General features: G+C 34.5%; 1 protein-coding gene across 3 annotated transcripts in view; it reads left to right on the top strand.

The window, feature by feature from the left end:
* Nucleotides 1-18,708, top strand: part of TENM1 (teneurin transmembrane protein 1) — a 605,674-nt gene that overhangs the window by 403,362 nt on the left and 183,604 nt on the right. For all 3 annotated transcript variants that reach the window (XM_025372420.1, XM_025372421.1, XM_025372419.1), the window contains exons 12-14: nucleotides 8,446-8,631; nucleotides 10,258-10,281; nucleotides 12,202-12,348. In XM_025372420.1, coding sequence (XP_025228205.1) covers nucleotides 8,446-8,631; nucleotides 10,258-10,281; nucleotides 12,202-12,348 — 357 coding nt within the window. The remainder of the gene's footprint in view (nucleotides 1-8,445; nucleotides 8,632-10,257; nucleotides 10,282-12,201; nucleotides 12,349-18,708) is intronic.

The raw sequence follows: 18,708 nt of genomic DNA, 5'->3' as shown, positions 1-18,708 counted from the left end.
TGTTGTATTGTTCTACATGTGTTTAAATTTCATATGAATAACTTGCTTTCCTCCTTCATTGTTATGTTTCTAAAGTTTATCCATATTCAGGCATGGACCTCTACCTTATTCAAGTTGACTGCTATATTTTTTGCACTGCATAAATATACTGAAATTTATATATCCTTTCCCATTGATGGATATTTACGTTCAGACAGATATACACACCCCCTAGTATTAATAGGTATGCTTCAAAATGTTCTTGGATATTCTTGGCCTTTTCTGTTTCATATGGATTTTAGGATCATGTTTCAAGCTCTGTGATGGGATATTTACCAGAATTACATTGAATTTATAGAACTAGTACAGAAAAATTGACATTCTAATGATATTGAGGCTTGTGAGCCATGAACACAGTACTTTCCATTGATTGGGTCTTTTTATGTGTTCTTCAATAAAGTTGTAAAATTTTATGTGAAGGAGTATGGAACCTTTTTTTGCTATATTTGCTATTATCGTTAATGGGACCTTTTATTTAGAAAAAAAAAGTACATGTTCTAATTTGCTGCCCCCGATATCCAGGCATGCTATTGATTTTTTCTTTTTGGTTTTACATCCAGAAACCTTGTTATTCTCTCTTGTAGCTTTCATAGTTTACTTGTATATTCAATTTTGTCTGTTCCTTTTCAGGCATTCCACTTTTTTATGTCTTTGGTTGCTTTTTTGTGCTGACTATGATTTCCAATACAACATTGAGTTAGAAGCTGTAGTTAATTCTAGTACTTCTTCTGACATTAAGAGGAATATATTACTCTATTTCTGTACTAAATATGATGTTTACTATAGGATTTTGGTAAATCACCTTTACCATATTCAGTTAAGTTATCTTTTAGCCATGCTTTTCTAGGAGATTCTATCATAAATACAAACTAAATTTTAAATGGTACTCTTTCTACATATAATAATAAAATTATAATTTTTCTTTAATCATTATGAAATGTGTTAAAGTAAAATGGAATAATTCAGTGGTGAATTACATTAATAGATATTTCTATAGTTAAACCATCCTAGCATTCATGCTTATTTGGCTGTGACTTCTGTATACTGGTGTATGTGTGTGTGTGTATGTGTGTGCATTTTTTATTTGATTACCAGATATTTTCTTGGAGATTTTTGCATGTTTATAAGTGAGATTGGCCTATTAAGAAATCATTTCTAAAGCTGGACAAGGTGGAACACACCTGCAGTCCCAGCTACTTGGGAGGCTGGGGTGGAAGAATTGCTTGGCTCAAGAGTTCGAGTCCAGTCTGGGCAAAATAGTGACATCTCATCTTTAAAAAAAAAAATCATTTTCTCCTTTTCTTACCCTATTTTGGAACTGTCTTGGAACTAGACTATAGTCTTATAAAATGATTCAAGATGGTTTTCCTTTTTTCCGGTTCTCTGGTATAGTTTAAAATAGAGATTATCTGTCCTTTGAAAATTTGACAAAATACACCTGTAAAACCATCTGGGCAATTTTCAATGTTTTAAATGTGTATTCAGGTTTTCTATTTCTTCTCACGTCCATTTGTTTTCTGGAAAAAGTCTACTTTATCTAAGGTTTCAGACTTACTGGCATAAAGTTGTTAATAGCAGTCTCTAATTTATTTTTGAATTTTAATCTTTAATGTTTATTTGTATTCTTTCTTTTCCTTTTTTCTAGCTCTCTTACTTTGCCACAGGTTTCTCTATTTTTTATATTCATCTCAAAGATGTAGATTTTGATTTTGTTGATCTTCTCTGTTGTTTCTTTGTTTCCAATTTCATTAACTTCTGCTCTTGGCTTTGTTGTGTCCTTCATCTACTTATATGTAGTCCTTTTTCCAAATTCTTGATTTGGACACTTTGCTCATTAGATTTCAATTATTCTTCTTTTCTACTACATGCACTTCAGGCTGTAAATTTGCTATAAGTTGCTGTCTAAGCTGCATCCCACAAGTTTTTGTAAATAGTATTTCATTGTTACTCAGTTTCTAATTCCAATGTAATTTTTGAAACATAATTCATGAATTATTTTTAAGTGTGTTTTTAAAGAACACCTTTCTGGGATTTTTCTTTTGTTATCTTTTTGTTTATTGATTTCTAATTTTACTGCACTTTTTAAAGCAGTATAATCTGTATGCTGTGGAAACTTTGGCATTTATTGAGTCTTGCTTTGTAGACGAATCTTTGTCAGTTTTTGTGGGTTATTCTCTGTGTGCTTGGAAAGAACATGTATTGTATAGTCATAGCTTTGAGGTCCTATATATGTCCATTAAGTTAAAGTTGTACTGCCTTTGAGTGATGATGACTTTATTTATTCCTTTTCAGTGTTTATACAAGTTTTCTTTGTCTTGCATAATTTCATTGACAAGGACCTCCAGAATTAATATTGTGTAGAAGTGATGATCATAGGCGTCTTTTCTCAGTCTTAATAATACAAGAAAAGATTTCAACATCTCACTATTATGATGTTTGCTATGAGGTGTTGTAGCTACTCTTTATCAAATTTAAAGTTCCTTTTAGTCTTAGTTTTAAAATTAAAGTTAAAAGTTCCTTTTAATTACAAGTTAACTCAAAATTTCCTTTTAGTCTTAGTTTGCTACAAGTTTTTATCATGAATGGATGTTTAGTATTTTATGAAATATCTATTATATATCTATTGAGATGATAATTTGATTTTTCTATTTTATTCCATATATGTGATGAATTACATTCGTTAATTTTCAAATGTGAAAGCAATCTTATAATATATTCCTAGAATAAACACAAATTGGTCACGATATGATTTCCTGTTATGTAATGCTAGATTTGCTATGTTAATTTTTGTTTAGGATTTTTGTATCCATGAATGAAATCTTCATGAGAAAGATTGGCATATATTTTTTAAATAATATCCTTCAGAATTTTATATCTGGATTATGCTGACCTCATAAGGCATATTGTTAAGAGCTTCCTCTTTTTCTATTTTTTGGAAAAGTTTATTTAAGATTGGCAATTTTTCTTTCTTAAAAGTTTGGTATATTTACAAATGAAGTCATCTGAGACTGGAATTTTCTTTGTGGTAATGTTTTCCATTATGGATTAAGTTTCTTTATAGAAACTATTCAGTTTCCATTTTTTCTTGTAGTTTATTAAGTTGTATTATTCTAGAAATTTGTTCATTTCATCAAAAATTTCAGATGTGTTGACAAAAAGCTGTTAGTGATATCCTCTTAGGATGTTTTATGTTTGTACTATGTATAGCAATGTCATTATTTTTTATTTCTGATATTGGTTATTTGGGTCTTCTGTATTTTCATCTTGATCAGTCTCCACGAGGAGTTTATCAATTTTGTTGGTCTGAGCCAATCATCAAGTATTGACTTTGTTGATTCTTTCTGTAGTATATTTATTCCTATTGTATTAGCTTTAGCTCTTATAATTAGTATTTTCTTCCTTCTACTTTTTTGGAGAATACTTTGGTTTTCTTTTTCTAATTTCTTAGAGTCGATACTTAGGTCATGGTTTTTCAGCTCGTTTTTCTTTCTACCTTATAAATTTTTCTGTACACATGGATTTAATTATATTACACATTTTCACTCATTTCAGTCTCTTCTAATTTTCATGATGATGTCTTATTTGTTTAATGTTTTATTCAAAAGTGTATTTATTGATTTCCAAACATGTATGGATTTTAGATTCATCTGCTATTACTAATTTCAAGTTTAATTTCATACTGGACTTAAAATATCCTATGTATGACTTCAATACTTCTAAATATATCAAAACTTGCTTTAGAGCCTAGCATATGGTCAATATTTATAAATGTTCTGTATACATTTGAAATACATTATGTGTATTTTGTAGTCATTTATGGCAGTGTCTTATATATATCAATTAGATCAAATCTGTTAACCATGTTGCTTAAATATTTCATACTCCTTCTGATTTGTTTGCTTGCTCTATCAGTTGGTGTGGGGGGGGGGCTGTAAAGTCTGACTATGACTGTGAATTTGTCCTTTTCCCTTTTGTCTTCTTTCAATTTTGCTTCATTTATTTGGCTTACCGCTTTCTTCAATGTTGGAATTTTTTTTTTTTTTTTTTTTTTTTTTTTTTTTTTTTTTTTTTTTTTTTGAGACAGGGTCTCACTCTGTTGCCCAGGCTGGAGTGCAGTGGCATGAACATTGCTCACTGCACCCTCGACCACCTGGGCTCAAGCAATCCTCCCACCTCAGCTTCTTGAGTAGCTGTAGGCACATGCCACCACACCCAGCTATCTTTTTATTTATTTATTTTTATTTTTATTTTTGAGACAGAGTCTCGCTCTGTCGCCCAGGCTGGAGTGCAGTGGCCGGATCTCAGCTCACTGCAAGCTCTGCCTCCCGGGTTTACGCCATTCTCCTGCCTCAGCCTCCCAAGTAGCTGGGACTACGGGCGCCCGCCACCTCGCCTGGCTAGTTTTTTGTTTGTTTGTTTATTTGTTTTTTTAGTAGAGATGGGGTTTCACCATGTTAACCAGAATGGTCTCAATCTCCTGACCTCATGATCCGCCCGTCTCGGCCTCCCAAAATGCTGGGTATCTTTTGTATTTTTTGTAGAGATGGAGTCTCACTACATTGCACAGGCTGGTCTCAAACTCCTACGCTCAAGTGACCTGCCTACCTCACCCTTCCACAGTGCTGGGATTGCAGGTGTGTGCCAATGTGCCTGGCCAATGTTGGAAATTTCTATTCAATTTTTATTTTCTGATTCCATGAGACTGAAAACGCCCTACTCAGCCTCTGAGCCTCTAGCTCACTCTGGTATAATTGACAGATGCTGCTACGGGAAAAGCATCCACAAATGTCAGGCTCCTCTCTCTGGGTTTTCTTTTTCTTCTGGAACTTGGCACAGCAATTCTTTTTTTTTTCTTTTTTTTTCTTTTTTTTAAAAATTATACTTTAAGTTCTAGGGTACATGTGCACAATGTGCAGGTTTGTTATATATGTATACATGTGCCATGTTGGTGTGCTGCACCCATTAACTCGTCATTTACATTAGGTATATTTCCTAATGCTATCCCTCCCCATTCCCCCCTCCCCACGATAGGCCCCAGTGTGTGGTGTTCCCTTCCTATGTCCAAGTGTTCTCATTGTTCAATTCCCACCTATGAGTGAGAGCATGCGGTGTTTGGTTTTTTGTCCTTGCCGTAGTTTACTGAGAATTATGGTTTCCAGCTTCATTCATGTCCCTGCAAAGGACATGAACTCATCCTTTTATATGGCTGCATAGTATTCCATGGTGTATATGTTGGCACAGTAATTCTTTACTGTTTTGTGAACTCCACTCACTCCCAAAAGATTTTAAAATATATTTTGTTTAGATTTTCTAGTTCTCATCAGAAGGGAATAGTAAAAATTACTTAGGTCCCTATTACTAGAAACAGAATTTCACCTTTATGTTTTCATATGCATACTTGACAAATTACCAGTTACCTAACTCCCGAATAATACAAGGCTTCCCAAATATTTCATTCAGGACACTCCATCTTACATACTATTAAAAGATAGTATTTTATTTCGACATTTATCCTAGCTCCAGATTTTTTATTATTATTATTTTGTACTCAATAGTCAGTGCTTTGTCATCTCTCTGGGCTAGTGGGTCCAGTTTATTACTCACCATCTTACTGAAATTGCAGCCTTTCAAGTGTCTCCAACTTTATGCTGGAGATTTAGTCCAACTCCCCATCTGAAATGGGTCCAATACCTCATCTCTTTTTTCTTTGTGGACATAAGTACCCAAACCCCTAGTCGTAATTGGGTATAATAACTCTCAAGACTACTAGAGGATTGACTGCTTTGGCTTTTAGCATCCTCTTTGCTTCTGGCACTTGAAGATTTCTCTTTTTTTTGTGAGCCAAGACATGCAATTTAAAAAATTGTTACATTATATCCAACATTTCTAATGGTTTATATAGAGATAGTTTGAAAATAGCCTAGTCTGCTATTTGGCCAATACTGTTCATCTAGTTCTATTACTTTTCAGACAGAAATCAGAATGTCATACTCCTCTATGCCTAACATTTATAGTTGTACAAAGCAATATATGAAAAGTGTTTGCTTCTAACTATTCTAGTCAGAACTGTCTTGACTAGCTTTAACCAATTAGCGCCTAATCTTATAAAGGCCCTTTCAGTTCAGTTTTTAATGTCTTGGGGGGAGGCCGTGAAGGGGAACAGAATGATAATATCAGCCTTACTGCAAGAACTGAAATTATAAATACAAATTATCAGAGATTCAGACCAAGATTCGGGACCAGGGGTTCTTTCAGGATAATTCTACCTGAGCTACCACTTTTTAAGCCAAGGCCCACCTTTTTAAGATACGTTTTTCTGTGTCCTAGACTTTTCTCACAACCTGATGATACCCTGTACAGCTTTCCATTCACGTTTCCACCCCTTCCAATTTGGATTTTCAACTACACCTTTGTCAGTACAGCTCTTCCTAAAGTCATCAACAAATTCCATGTTGATAAATCCAATGGGCACTTCTCTGGCTGTGCCTTGACCTCTCAGCAATATTAGATGTAGTTAAACACTCCTTTATTAAAAAGTGTCTTCTTGGGCTTTAGTTACACCACAATCTCCTGGATTTCTTCCTATCATTCACCGCCTTCTCCATCCCAGTTTCCTTTGATGGTTCCTCTTTTTTCTACATGATCTTTCTTCAAGGCTCTTCTATTCCCTCTTTAGGGATATCAACCAGTTATTTCCATGCCTTTAAATACCACCTATATGCTAAAGATGGCCAATTTTATATCTCTAGCCCTGGCCTGTCAGAATCATATATCCTACTGGTTGCACTGACATTTTCACTTGGCTTTTTACATATATCTTAAGGTTAATCTGTTTGATCTTCCACCCTTATTTTTCCCTTAGCCTTTCTCATTTCATTAATGACAGCATTATCTGTCCATTTGTTTAAGCCAAACTTTTATTTTTCCCTTTCCTTCATCCCTTATATCCAATTTTGAGCAAGTCCTATTGATTACATCTCTAAACTATATTTCAAATCTATCCAACAGCCTTGTGAGGTATAAGTGTTATTACTTTTATTGCATTCTTACACAAACAGAGATTAAGACAATATGTTAGTAAGTTGCCTAAGGGTCCATAGGTACTAAGCAGAGGAATCAGGGATGCAGTTATCTTTATTTCAAATCCACTACTCTTTCCATCATACCCTGACCTTCAAAGAATGCTTATGAGTAAACTTATGAACAAATTGATCCAGATTTTAATAAAACTCATAATCATGGCTTTTTCAAAAGAATATTGTCATCTACTGAAAAATAACTTTGCTATCTGTGGAGTATATTAATATCAATGCCTCTAAATATATTAAACTAGTTTCAGAATTTGAGACTGTGGAAGAGACAACCCGGCTTCCAGAACACCCTCTTTTCCTTTCAGGAATATGTGGTCTATTGTTCCCAAAACATATTTCATTCTTCCCGTAGGTTTTTATCCTACTTCTCTTCCTCCAGCAAGGGAATTAGATCACGAAAGAGGCTTCCCTGCTTTTATGTTGGTTTATCTACTGTCATGACTTTATTAATATTCAACATTTCTCAACAAAAAGTCAAAGTGACAAAGGAAAGAAACTCAGTAGAGCCAGTACACATCATCATTATTATACTGTCTAAATACTGAGTAGCATTTGAAGATAAGAAGGATGTGTACTTTAATCAACCAGGGTTAATTTTATATGCTTAAAATAAATGCAAATATTGTTAGTATGATCAGGGAAACCAGCTGGTTGTCATCATTGACATCTTTACCTTTTTCATATTTTGAATTTTATTAGAAAGTTATTATCTTTCCAATTAATGAACTTGTCTTTCTGAATGAAGTTAGGGCACTGTTTTATTAGGATTTTTTTTCCCCTAGTGATATCTTATAGTATCGTAAAATCCCTGCAACATTATCTGTGATCTTAATGAATTTTTAGTGAAACCCACTTGGCATTTGTTTGTCATTAATCTCATTTCTAAGCCTTGAATGCCATTGTCATTTTATAGACTTCTCAAAATCAGTTTGGCTTAGAGTTTTATATTATTCTTAGAGACTTAACTACCTCTTTTTAGAGTTTCTTGCACATTCATTCAGATGCTAGAGATCTTTGTGACATCTTGTTTATATAAATTGTTTGTTAACATTTTGTTTAAAATATAAGTATAGGCAGGGCATGGTGGCTCACATCTGTAATCCTAGCACTTTGGGAAGCCAAGATGGGAGGATCACTTGAGGCCAGAAGTTCAAGACCAGCCTGGTTAACATAGCAAGACCCCATCTCTATTAAAATAATAAATAAATAAAATATAAATATAGACTGGGATTTTTGGTAATTCTAATGTTTTTTGGAAGAATGGATGCTGGTTTTAACAAAATATGTTAATATATCTTCTTTGAATTCCCCACAGAGCTGTGTACCATGGAGTGTGGTAGCCATGGAGTCTGCTCAAGAGGAATTTGCCAGTGTGAAGAAGGCTGGGTAGGACCAACATGTGAGGAACGCTCCTGTCATTCTCATTGTACTGAGCATGGCCAATGCAAAGATGGAAAATGTGAGTGTAGCCCTGGATGGGAGGGCGACCACTGCACAATTGGTAAGTACCACCATACTTTAATCAAAGTAAATTGAATTAGTTGAAGTTAAGAGCAATCTAGTGAGTCAATCACTAGGCATTTAGTAGAATTTGAGGTTGGAGTAGAGGAGGACAAGGAGGGTTGGTTACAAGTTTTAAAGTTTTGTGAACTGATAAGTTTCTTCTTTTGTCGATGATATTCTACTTATTTTTTGTGTTGTTTCATTTCTTATTACTTCAGTATTCCTTATGTTTTCTGCTTTCAAGTGCTTTGAGTTACTCAAGTGAAAGATGTTACATTGGAATAAAGTGTCATTAGTTAATAAGAAAACTGCTTTTGTTGTGAAGGTAACATTCTCTGCCCATTTTTTCCTTTTGAAAAGTATAGGTTGTTTCGGTTGAAAGCACTTAGAGGCAATTTCATTAAATGGGACTACTTTAACAGGGGCCATTCAATATCATTATAGGCTGTCTTTAATGTATATGAGGAAGCCACTTCTGACCTATCATCAATAGAACATTTGTGTTGAATTGTTTATCTGGTAGTGTAGAGAGTTGGTCCTGAAGCCACCACTTTCTCTTCACCCCTTATTGCTAATTTCACAAAGGGAAAATGATCTGTGAATATGGAAAAGCTTATGTAATAATTAATCTATCATGTGATCTTCACACTATAAAAGATATTAAAAATAAATATTTCAGTTATAAAACACTTTCTTTTTCTGAAAAAAAAAAAAAGCAAAGCCCTTCACATATATTTCTATCCACCACAAAGGTTTCTATGCAACAAACCTTTGCATAGAAAGGTTGTCACTAATACAGAGTAACAAGTATGATTCCCATTGTTCAACTAAAGAAAGTGGGTCATAGAGTGTTCCAGTGGCATTCCTTGACTACGCAGAAAATTCCTGCAGAGCAAAGGCAAATGTGGGCCTCTGGATGCCCAATTCATTGTTTGTAGGCTTTTCCCTCACTAGACTATACTACAGCTTTCATTTTTAGGTGAAAGTATTTTCTTATAATGGTTGGAACTTGCCAAAGCAATGTATAATATATATAATACATATAACATATAATCTTCATAAACTGCATTACTTCTCTACTAAAGGTACAGTAAGTCTTGTTCTGCGACTGTGGGAAATATTTAAGATTCATTAAAAAGGTGGAGAGGGGTGAGATTCAGATGTGTAGCCTAAGTAGTTACATTCCTGTACTACAGTAGGTTTATTGCCTTTACATAAGAGGATTTAAATATTGTGATGATTACCATAGGTGTTTACTCCAGAACTCCCTTCTAAAGATATTACTAATAAGAAGTTGAAGCCAGTGCTCTTTCACAGAAGTTATTACTGAAATGTGAAAATGCAGTATACTTCTTATACTTCTAATGAAATATGACACTTTTTAGGAAACCTAATAGAGTTTCTTGAAAAAATGCCATTAATATCATTCTCACAGAAAATATTATTCACAGACTACACAGACCCATGTACCCAACTTTTGAGCTGCAGGCATTTCAGCAGTTCACAGTTTGCTGTTCTCCTCCTAGGCAACAGATGATTAGTACATATTGTATAGCTTTAGTCTGAAATTCATTTGTCATATAGTCAGAAACTCGTCTGATCATTCTTTTCCCCTCCCTTTTAGCTCACTACTTAGACGCTGTCCGAGGTAAGATTTTTCTCACTAATTTTATAACAGAAATATATTTTTAAAAGAAAATATGCATGTGAGAAAGAAAGGGTGGTGTTTTTTGCCATTTGTGTTGTTTGTTTTTATTTTTGGCAATCTTATTTAAATATAGTGTTCTCAGTTTCATGCTAAAATTGTCACACTAAAAGGTAATTTGTTTTTTCAACATCGAAGAGTCACTTTTTGCCATAGTATAGAATGGACTGATAAGCAGTTTTAAGGACTATTTTCTCTTGTCTTTATATTGAGTTCTGTATATGTGTGTGTGTCTGGATCTGTGTGTGTAACACAGGTAATTATTAAATAATTTTAATACTTTAATAATTATTAAATAATTTGGTTCAGAGGATGAACTTTTTCTTTAACATAACAATGTAGCTCCAAGTCCATATACAAGGACTCCTAAGTCCTTACAAGGGCAGGAGAATTATCCTCCTAGAAGTATCCCATCATACATCCCTCCAGGGAGCTTCCTTTAACAGAGACAGCAAAGGTTTTTCTGCCAGATATCCTAGTGCCTTTCACTACCTCAGCTTCAGAAGCTTAATATGTCCCAAATTATTCTTTATTTCATCTTAATTATCTATTGCATATCCATTAGAATAGAACGACAAAATTTCCCTTCTCAGACATATGTATGTTCATCATATGCCATGTAATGAGTATATTACATACATAAAGCTTTCCATATTTTCTAACAGCCATCTCTCATTTTATTTTTAAATTTTTTCTTCCTCTGGTCTATTGATAGTTGTTTAGAAAACTATTTAGAAGGAACACTGGGTTACTTCTACAGATTTTTTAAAAATTTTTTTTGTTTTTTGTTTGTTTTTTGTTTTGCTCTTTATGCTTTTGGAATTTTATTTCAAAGAAAGAAACCGAAATGAGTATTGACTGGACTATTCCCTGTAAAATTCAGGTCTGGTCCTGTGTTGCTACTAGGAAAACACCCAGTAGCATTATAGTTGCTTTCTCCATTCATCTGCCCACTGCGCATGTGGCACATGTGAAGTTACCCTTTGCTAGAGCTGAAATCCAAACTACGGGTACAAAGAGTAGGGCATCCCTGAGAAATTTAAAGTCTAAAGAGGAACCATTGTCAGTGTTGATGCTTCATCAATGAATAAAAGTTATTTAAATGCTACACTTTCCTCTTGACTCGATATTTTCCAGTTTTCTATAATTCAGAAAGTCTAAATCTAGCATGTATTAATTCCATAAACCCCTATTTAACATTTAATATTATTGTTACAAGCATAATATCATGCAAGCTTTTGAGAGAGATACCATAGAAGTAAAGATTTCAATCCTTAGCCCGTAGATGAATAATAATCTTGAAGAGAAAAGGTGAATAAATATGAAGCAACTACAGCACATTTCTAAGGCACCATGTGAACAAATACTTAATGGTGTGGTCTGAACTGTATACCAACATACTTAAGTTCTGAAGCAATACATCACAAGGGAAAATCAGCACAAGCTAGAAGTAGTAAGGGAAAGTTTTTCTTCACAGGGACTGCTATCTTTTCCCAACATATTGGCCATAACTAGATACAGTGTCATCCATATAGTTTTGATTGAGATGAGGAGATATGTTTATTGAAAAGAAAAAAGAATTTTTGCCCCTGCCATAGTTTTCTTCCTATGTGAACCAGGGGTTGGGAATTGGGGTTAGCATTAATAAAGCTTAATTGGCTCTCTAAGGAAAACCACTGCAGAGTAAGGGATAACAAGTTCCCTGGGAAGGTTTTGCAAGCAAGCAAGCTCCTCTTCCATTTATTCAACACCTCATCTGAATGGGGCCCAGATGATTAGATGCTTCCCTATAGGCAAATACATCATTGTTTGCCAATCCCACTCTGATGTCTCTGTGATGGTTACTCTCTGATGTCTTTTCAGATGGCTGCCCAGGACTCTGCTTTGGAAATGGACGATGTACCCTGGATCAAAATGGTTGGCACTGTGTGTGCCAGGTGGGTTGGAGTGGGACAGGCTGCAATGTTGTCATGGAAATGCTTTGTGGAGATAACTTAGACAATGATGGAGGTGAGTCATTTATAAAATGTTCACGTAAGAAAGGAATAGCCCAGCCTCTAGCACAGTGGTAATCAACCTGGCCAAGGGTGAAAATTAGAAATCTCTAGTATAAATGATAATGAGTTATATAGGGTAATGCTACCTTTTAGTCTCAATCACATTAAGAAATTACTTACTGAATATTTACTATGACCAGGCAGTACTCCAATTTTTTTTGCATGTGTTATGTATCATTTAATTCTCACAATAACCCTATGAGGCTTAGGTGCTACTATTTTCCCTACTTGTAGATGGGAAAATTAATGCTCTGGATGGGGATAGTAAGTGACTTATCCAGAATCACATAGCTAGAGAGTAGCAGAGCCAAGTCTCCAATTTAGCACTATGTGATTTCAGAGCATATTTTCTCAACTACTACACCATGCTACCTTCCATACCCATGGCATTTATCATATCAAATTAAATTAACATACCACTATTCAAGTTGTTTGATGTTAGCATGGTTTGCACTAGACACACTAAAATATTTTTGTTTGTTGTTAGTTATTTGGAACTCCCTCTTGTGTGTCTACCTTTTAGTAACACTTTATACCTTTCAGAGGACATAGCATCAAGACAATTTTTGGTAGAATTTTAAATATTTAATCAAGGAGCTGCGCATGATATTTTTTAAAACCATATGTGGCTCCAAGACCTCAGAGTTACCACTTCTCTTAGGAAAGCTAACAAAACATCTAACATACTGTACGATCAGACATCAAAACTGCCCAAACCACCTCTGAATGAGCCTAAAACAACAAATCCTCACTTTCCACATACCTTCTACTTGATGAAACATAAAATTAACAAAAAAAAATTTAATTTCTGTATATTAGCTTAAACTGAAATATATTATTAAATTTGACTCCTCGTATTTCTATATCTGCTTAGACAATTGCATTCCTTGTCATTTGAATTCAGACATGAGCCAGACTTATATTAATAAGGTAGCAGTCATGGCTTAAGCATCAAATTGCATTGTAAGAGTTTCTTCCTTTACTTGTTCTGGCTAACAGTTAACCTTTAAAAGTTTTAAGACCTTATCAAAATTAAGTGGAGGCAACTTTGTGATTAAGAACACAGAGATTTGAAGTCAAACTGTCTGGATTCAGATACTAGCTCTGGCTCTTATACTAACTGCATGATTTGGGGCAAGTTTTATGATATCTCTATGCTTCAATTTCCTTATTTCTAAAATGGGGTTGATGATATTAAATGATATTACCATTTTTCCCTATAGTAGAATTAAGATGATATTGATGATAAATATAGATTCAGTTCTACTTTGAGATGGAAAGATAGATTGAATAATTAGACACACACTGTCTAATAGGGTTGTAATAAGGATTACATGAGATAGTTCAAGTGAGCCACTTGAAAGATAGTAAACTACACCACACACACACACACACACACTTAGAAGAGACTGTTTACTACCCATATAACTTGAAAACCTTGTTTTGGAAACTGGAGAGAAGTTTTTAATCTAACGATCCACTGATAAACTATTTAGTTTATGTTTATGGTCCTCTAAGACTCATCTTCACTTTCCTTCTTGTCTTTTTCATTATATGCCTTTTACCTGGAACGTCTTCATGTCTTCTCCATCCATTATTCTCTGTCCATACTTTAAGTCTCAAACCATATCTCCCAGGAAACTTCTGACATCCACCTCCTTAATCACCCATGGTGTTGATAATATGCACCATACAATCAAACACCTAATTATATTCTGTATATGGTTTTCTTGTTACATGTTAAGCATGACCCATCGCCCATTGTTATATTCCCAATATGTTGAAAATAATAGTATCTCACTTGTATTCAGGATTTACTATGTGCCAGGCCCTGTGCTGAGCCCCTTACGTGAATTATTTCATTTAATCCCCATTATGTAGGAACTTTTTTTTTTTTTTTTGAGACAGGGTATTGTTCTGTCTCCCATTCTGGAGTGCAGTGGCACAATCTCAGCCCACTGCAACCTCTGCCTCCAGAGCTCAGGTAATCCTTCCACCTTAGCCTCCTGAGTAGCTGGGACTACAGGCACACACCACCACGCCTGGCTAATTTCTGTATTTTTAATAGAAAAGGGGTTTCACCATGCTGCCCAGGCTCATCTCAAACTCCTGGGCTCAAGGGATCTGCCCGCCTCAGCCTCTGAAAGTGTTGGGATTACAGGTGTGAGCCACTGCACCTTGCTAGGAACTACTATTAACACTACTTTACAAATTAGGAAACTGAGACACAGAGAAGTCAAGTAAGTTGTTAAAAATCACATAGTAAGCAAATGATAGGTCCTGGATGTAAACCTAGGTGGTCTGCTTCATTCTAAAAAGGATTTGATATAATAATAGGAATTTCTCAGTTATGTATTGATTAAAAATGTTATGCTCAGAAAACACATTAACAACCTATGCAATTATAATTTCTGGCTCAGTTAAGGTTGAGCCAATGTTTCCTGCCTTAGTAAAGTAATAAAAATAATTAAATATTTAATTATCACCATTTTTTATGGCCTCAAGGTCATCTCAAGGCAGCCAAAATGTTTAAAGAATGGATCAATTAAATATTAATGAATTAATGAATTATCAATTCTCAATGCCTGTGGTCTATGTAGATTCAGAAGGCATAGAAGATTTCACTGAATGTGTATTGACCTGTGAACATTCCTTAAAACTATGTCTCTATATGCAAATTAAATATCAAAGACTTTGATATGAGCTCAGTATATTTTTATGATTGTCTCTTTAGGGAGCAGGGGGGAAGGCTCCTTGAGATTTCCAATTACCATTTTTCCCTATAGTAGGATTAAGATGATATTGATGATAAATGTAGATTCAGTTCAACTTTGAGATGGAAAGATAGATTGAATAAACTCTGAAAGACCCATGACTAAGATTTTAGACCAATAATTCCATTTTTATACTGTTCAAACATTACCCCTAAGAATACATTAAATGCCCTTCATTTGGTAGTCTCAGCTTTCCAGTTATCCATAATGGCTGGTTTCATTTAGTTAAATATGACTAATTATTAATATTTGCTTAATTTTAATATTAATATACTTGTTTGTGCATGTGTGTATATGTGTGTGTTTTAATTACATTAGAAAGTACCAATTGAACCTTTTTGGGAAAAAGTGGTCCTAATTTTAAAAATGTAATTCTTAAGAAATCTTCCCAATCAAAAAAAAAATCACTTTCAAGCATTTGCTTCAAGTAGCTGCTACCTGATTACTCCATATTATAACTGATACTTAAAGAATGGTGGAAATTTTTTGCATTCTAATCAGTTTCGAATACTCATTAGTATTGCTGCTACTTCCTGCAGCTTTGACTTTAGTTACACTCTGATTCAATGCATTGTGATTCTCAGTAACTAATTGGGCTGCATTGAATATGTGGGTGACACCGCTGGTCCAGAAACTACCTAAAAGCTCCTTGAACAGTAAAAACAGAACAGAGAAGAAATAACATTTCGATGTTTTTTCTTAAGTGCAAAAAAGGAAAGCTATCTTACGTGTTATATATATAAGAGCTAATTACTATAGAAGTCACAAACCTAGGAAATGTCTTGACCTCATTCATCTCTTTAATCAAGAAGCGCCTACCACATGCACAACCCTATACTTGGAGGAAAAAACTTATTATGGTTACCACATTTTCATTTGTTAATTATGTGTCCTAATTTGGAGTTTGTTACATATGATCACCATACATTACATGCACGTATGAATTAACATCAGAAAAAAGTTTGAACATTATATTAACTGAGTCAGAATAGCTAAAACATAATAGTGAAAGGAAGATAGAACTATCAGACATTAAGGCATATTTGAAAGCTATGATAATTAAAGCAAAGTGGTACTGATGTGAGAATAGACAGATTAATGCAACTGAATAAAAGCTCTAGAACACACCCAAGTACAAAATTTAGTATATTATAAAACTGGCATCAAAAATCAATGGGGAAAATAAGCATTATTAAATAAATGGGACAACTCTTAAGAAAAATGCCTTAGATTTTTTAATTCATACCATATACTAAAGAATAAGATAAATAAAAATATTTCAACTGGATTAATGAGTTAAAATTAAAAGAAAACAAACAGAATTTTAAAAAAATAGGTGATACATCTTACAATGAGAAAGCACTTTGTAAACATAAAAAGAAAAGAAACCATAATAGGAAAAAAAACAATAAATTTGACTTAGAAAAAATTTAAAACTTTTTTATAATGTTTAGCTAAATGTGCAGACTATCCAATATCTAAATATTTGCAGTCATCAAAATCTACACTATCTAGTATGGTAGTCACTGGCCACATGTATTTAAATTTAACTTAAATAACATAAAAAAATTTAGGTTCTCAACTGCACTAGTCACATCTCAAGGGCTCAATAGCCACACGAGACTAGTAGCTACTGTACTAGACAGCACAGTACTAGAGCATTCTCATCTTTAGGAAAAGTTATATTGGATGGTGATGATCCAAATGTCTCACTCAAATGTTTACCTTTCAGCCAAACATTTCACATTAAGTACCCAGTTTTCCATTAATTCATTACTACTTCTTGCCAACTGTTGTGCTTGGCACTGGGGAGAAAATGATAAACAGTACAAGTTTCTGCCTTCATGGAGCTTATGGTCTAGCAAGGCAGATAGATATTAAACAACCCACACAAATATGAGGGGACTGCAAATAGTTCATGGAGAAGGGGACTTAAAATATAAATATTTAAAAATATAAACTTTGTTTCTCAACAAAAGTATAAACTTTATTTCTACATCAAGTTCAAGACAATTTTGTAAGGGATGAGTCCATCCTGATATAACTGAGGGTCCTGGGAACTTAACCAGTCTTCTTTACATTGTTAACTGAAGAAAAATGGGTGCCCATTAAAGATTTTTTAAGATTAGGAAACAAACAAAAAAAAATTAGAAGGAGCCAAATCAGGACTGTAAGTAAGGTAAATGAGTAATGATTTCCCTTTGAAACTCTTCCAAATTGCCCTTGTTTAATGAGAGGAATGAGCAGGAGCATTGTCATGGTGGATTAGGACTCCCTGGTGAAGCTTTCCTGGGTGTTTTTATGCTAAACCCTTGGCTAACTTTCTCAAAACACTCTCATAATAAGTAGATGTTATCATTCTTTGGCCCTCCAAAAAGACAACAAACAAAATGCCTTGAGAATTCCAAACAGCTGTTGCCTCCTGGGTTCAAGCTATTCTCCTGCCTGAGCCTCCCAAGTAGCTGGAACTATAGGTGCATGCCACCCCTGTCCCCCCCTCCCACCGGCTAAATTTTGTATTTTTAGTAGAGATGGGTTTTCACTATGTTGGCCAGGCTGGTCTCGAACTCCTGGCATCAAGTGATCCGCCTGCTTCGGCCTCCCAAAGTGCTGGGATAACCATTGCTCTTGACCAGTCCACTCTTGCTTTGACTGGACCTCGTCCACCTCTTCGTAGCCATTGTTTTGATTGTGTTTTGTCTTCAGAGTCATACTGGTAAAGCCACGTTTCATCTCCTATTACAATTCTTCAACAAAATGCTTTGGGATCTTCATCCCATTTATTTAAAATTTCCATTGAAAGTTCTGCTTTTGTCTGCTGCTGGTCTGGGAGTAACAGTCTTGTACTCATCAAATGGAAAATTTGCTTGACTGTAATTTTTTAGTCAGAATTGTGTAAGCTGAACCAATTGAGATGTCTGTGGTGTCAGAACTGCTCCTGCTGTTAATCATTGGTCCTCTTCAATTAGAGCACAAACAAGATTAATTTTTCCTCACAAATTGATGTGGATGACCTGCTGCTGCAGGCTTCATCTTCAACATCGTCTTGTCTCTTCTTACAATGGGTTATCCATTTGTAAACTGCTGATTTCTTTGGGGCATTGTCCCCATAAACTTTTCATAAAGCATCAGTGATGTCATCATTCTTCCACCCAAGTTTCATCATAAATTTGATGTTTGTTCTTGCTTCAATTTTAGCAAAATTCATGTTGCTCTGACAGGGACTCTTTTCAAACTGATGTCTTATCCTTCTTAGTGCCTCAAACTAGATCCTGTTCAGATGTGTTACAACAAGTTAATATGACTTTATTTTAGTGCAAAAAAAAAAAAAATTTGAACTCCTTGCATAATTTTCTCATGATACACATTTTCCATGAACTTTTTGAAGATCCCTCATAGCTATGTATTTACAACTGTGAAGAGTGCTAGAAAAATTTTATAATTTTAAAATTGTGTTATTCTATAAATGTGCATGGGGACCTGACCTAGTCTGGGTGGTGAGAGAGGCCTCACATGAGTCAGGGGAAGAATGTTCCAGG

Source organism: Theropithecus gelada, chromosome X, assembly GCF_003255815.1.
Source record: "Theropithecus gelada isolate Dixy chromosome X, Tgel_1.0, whole genome shotgun sequence".
In the NCBI taxonomy this organism is placed as follows: Eukaryota; Metazoa; Chordata; class Mammalia; order Primates; family Cercopithecidae; genus Theropithecus; species Theropithecus gelada.
The sequence above is the reverse complement of the archived record's forward strand: the minus strand, read 5'-3'. Positions and strand labels throughout refer to the sequence as shown.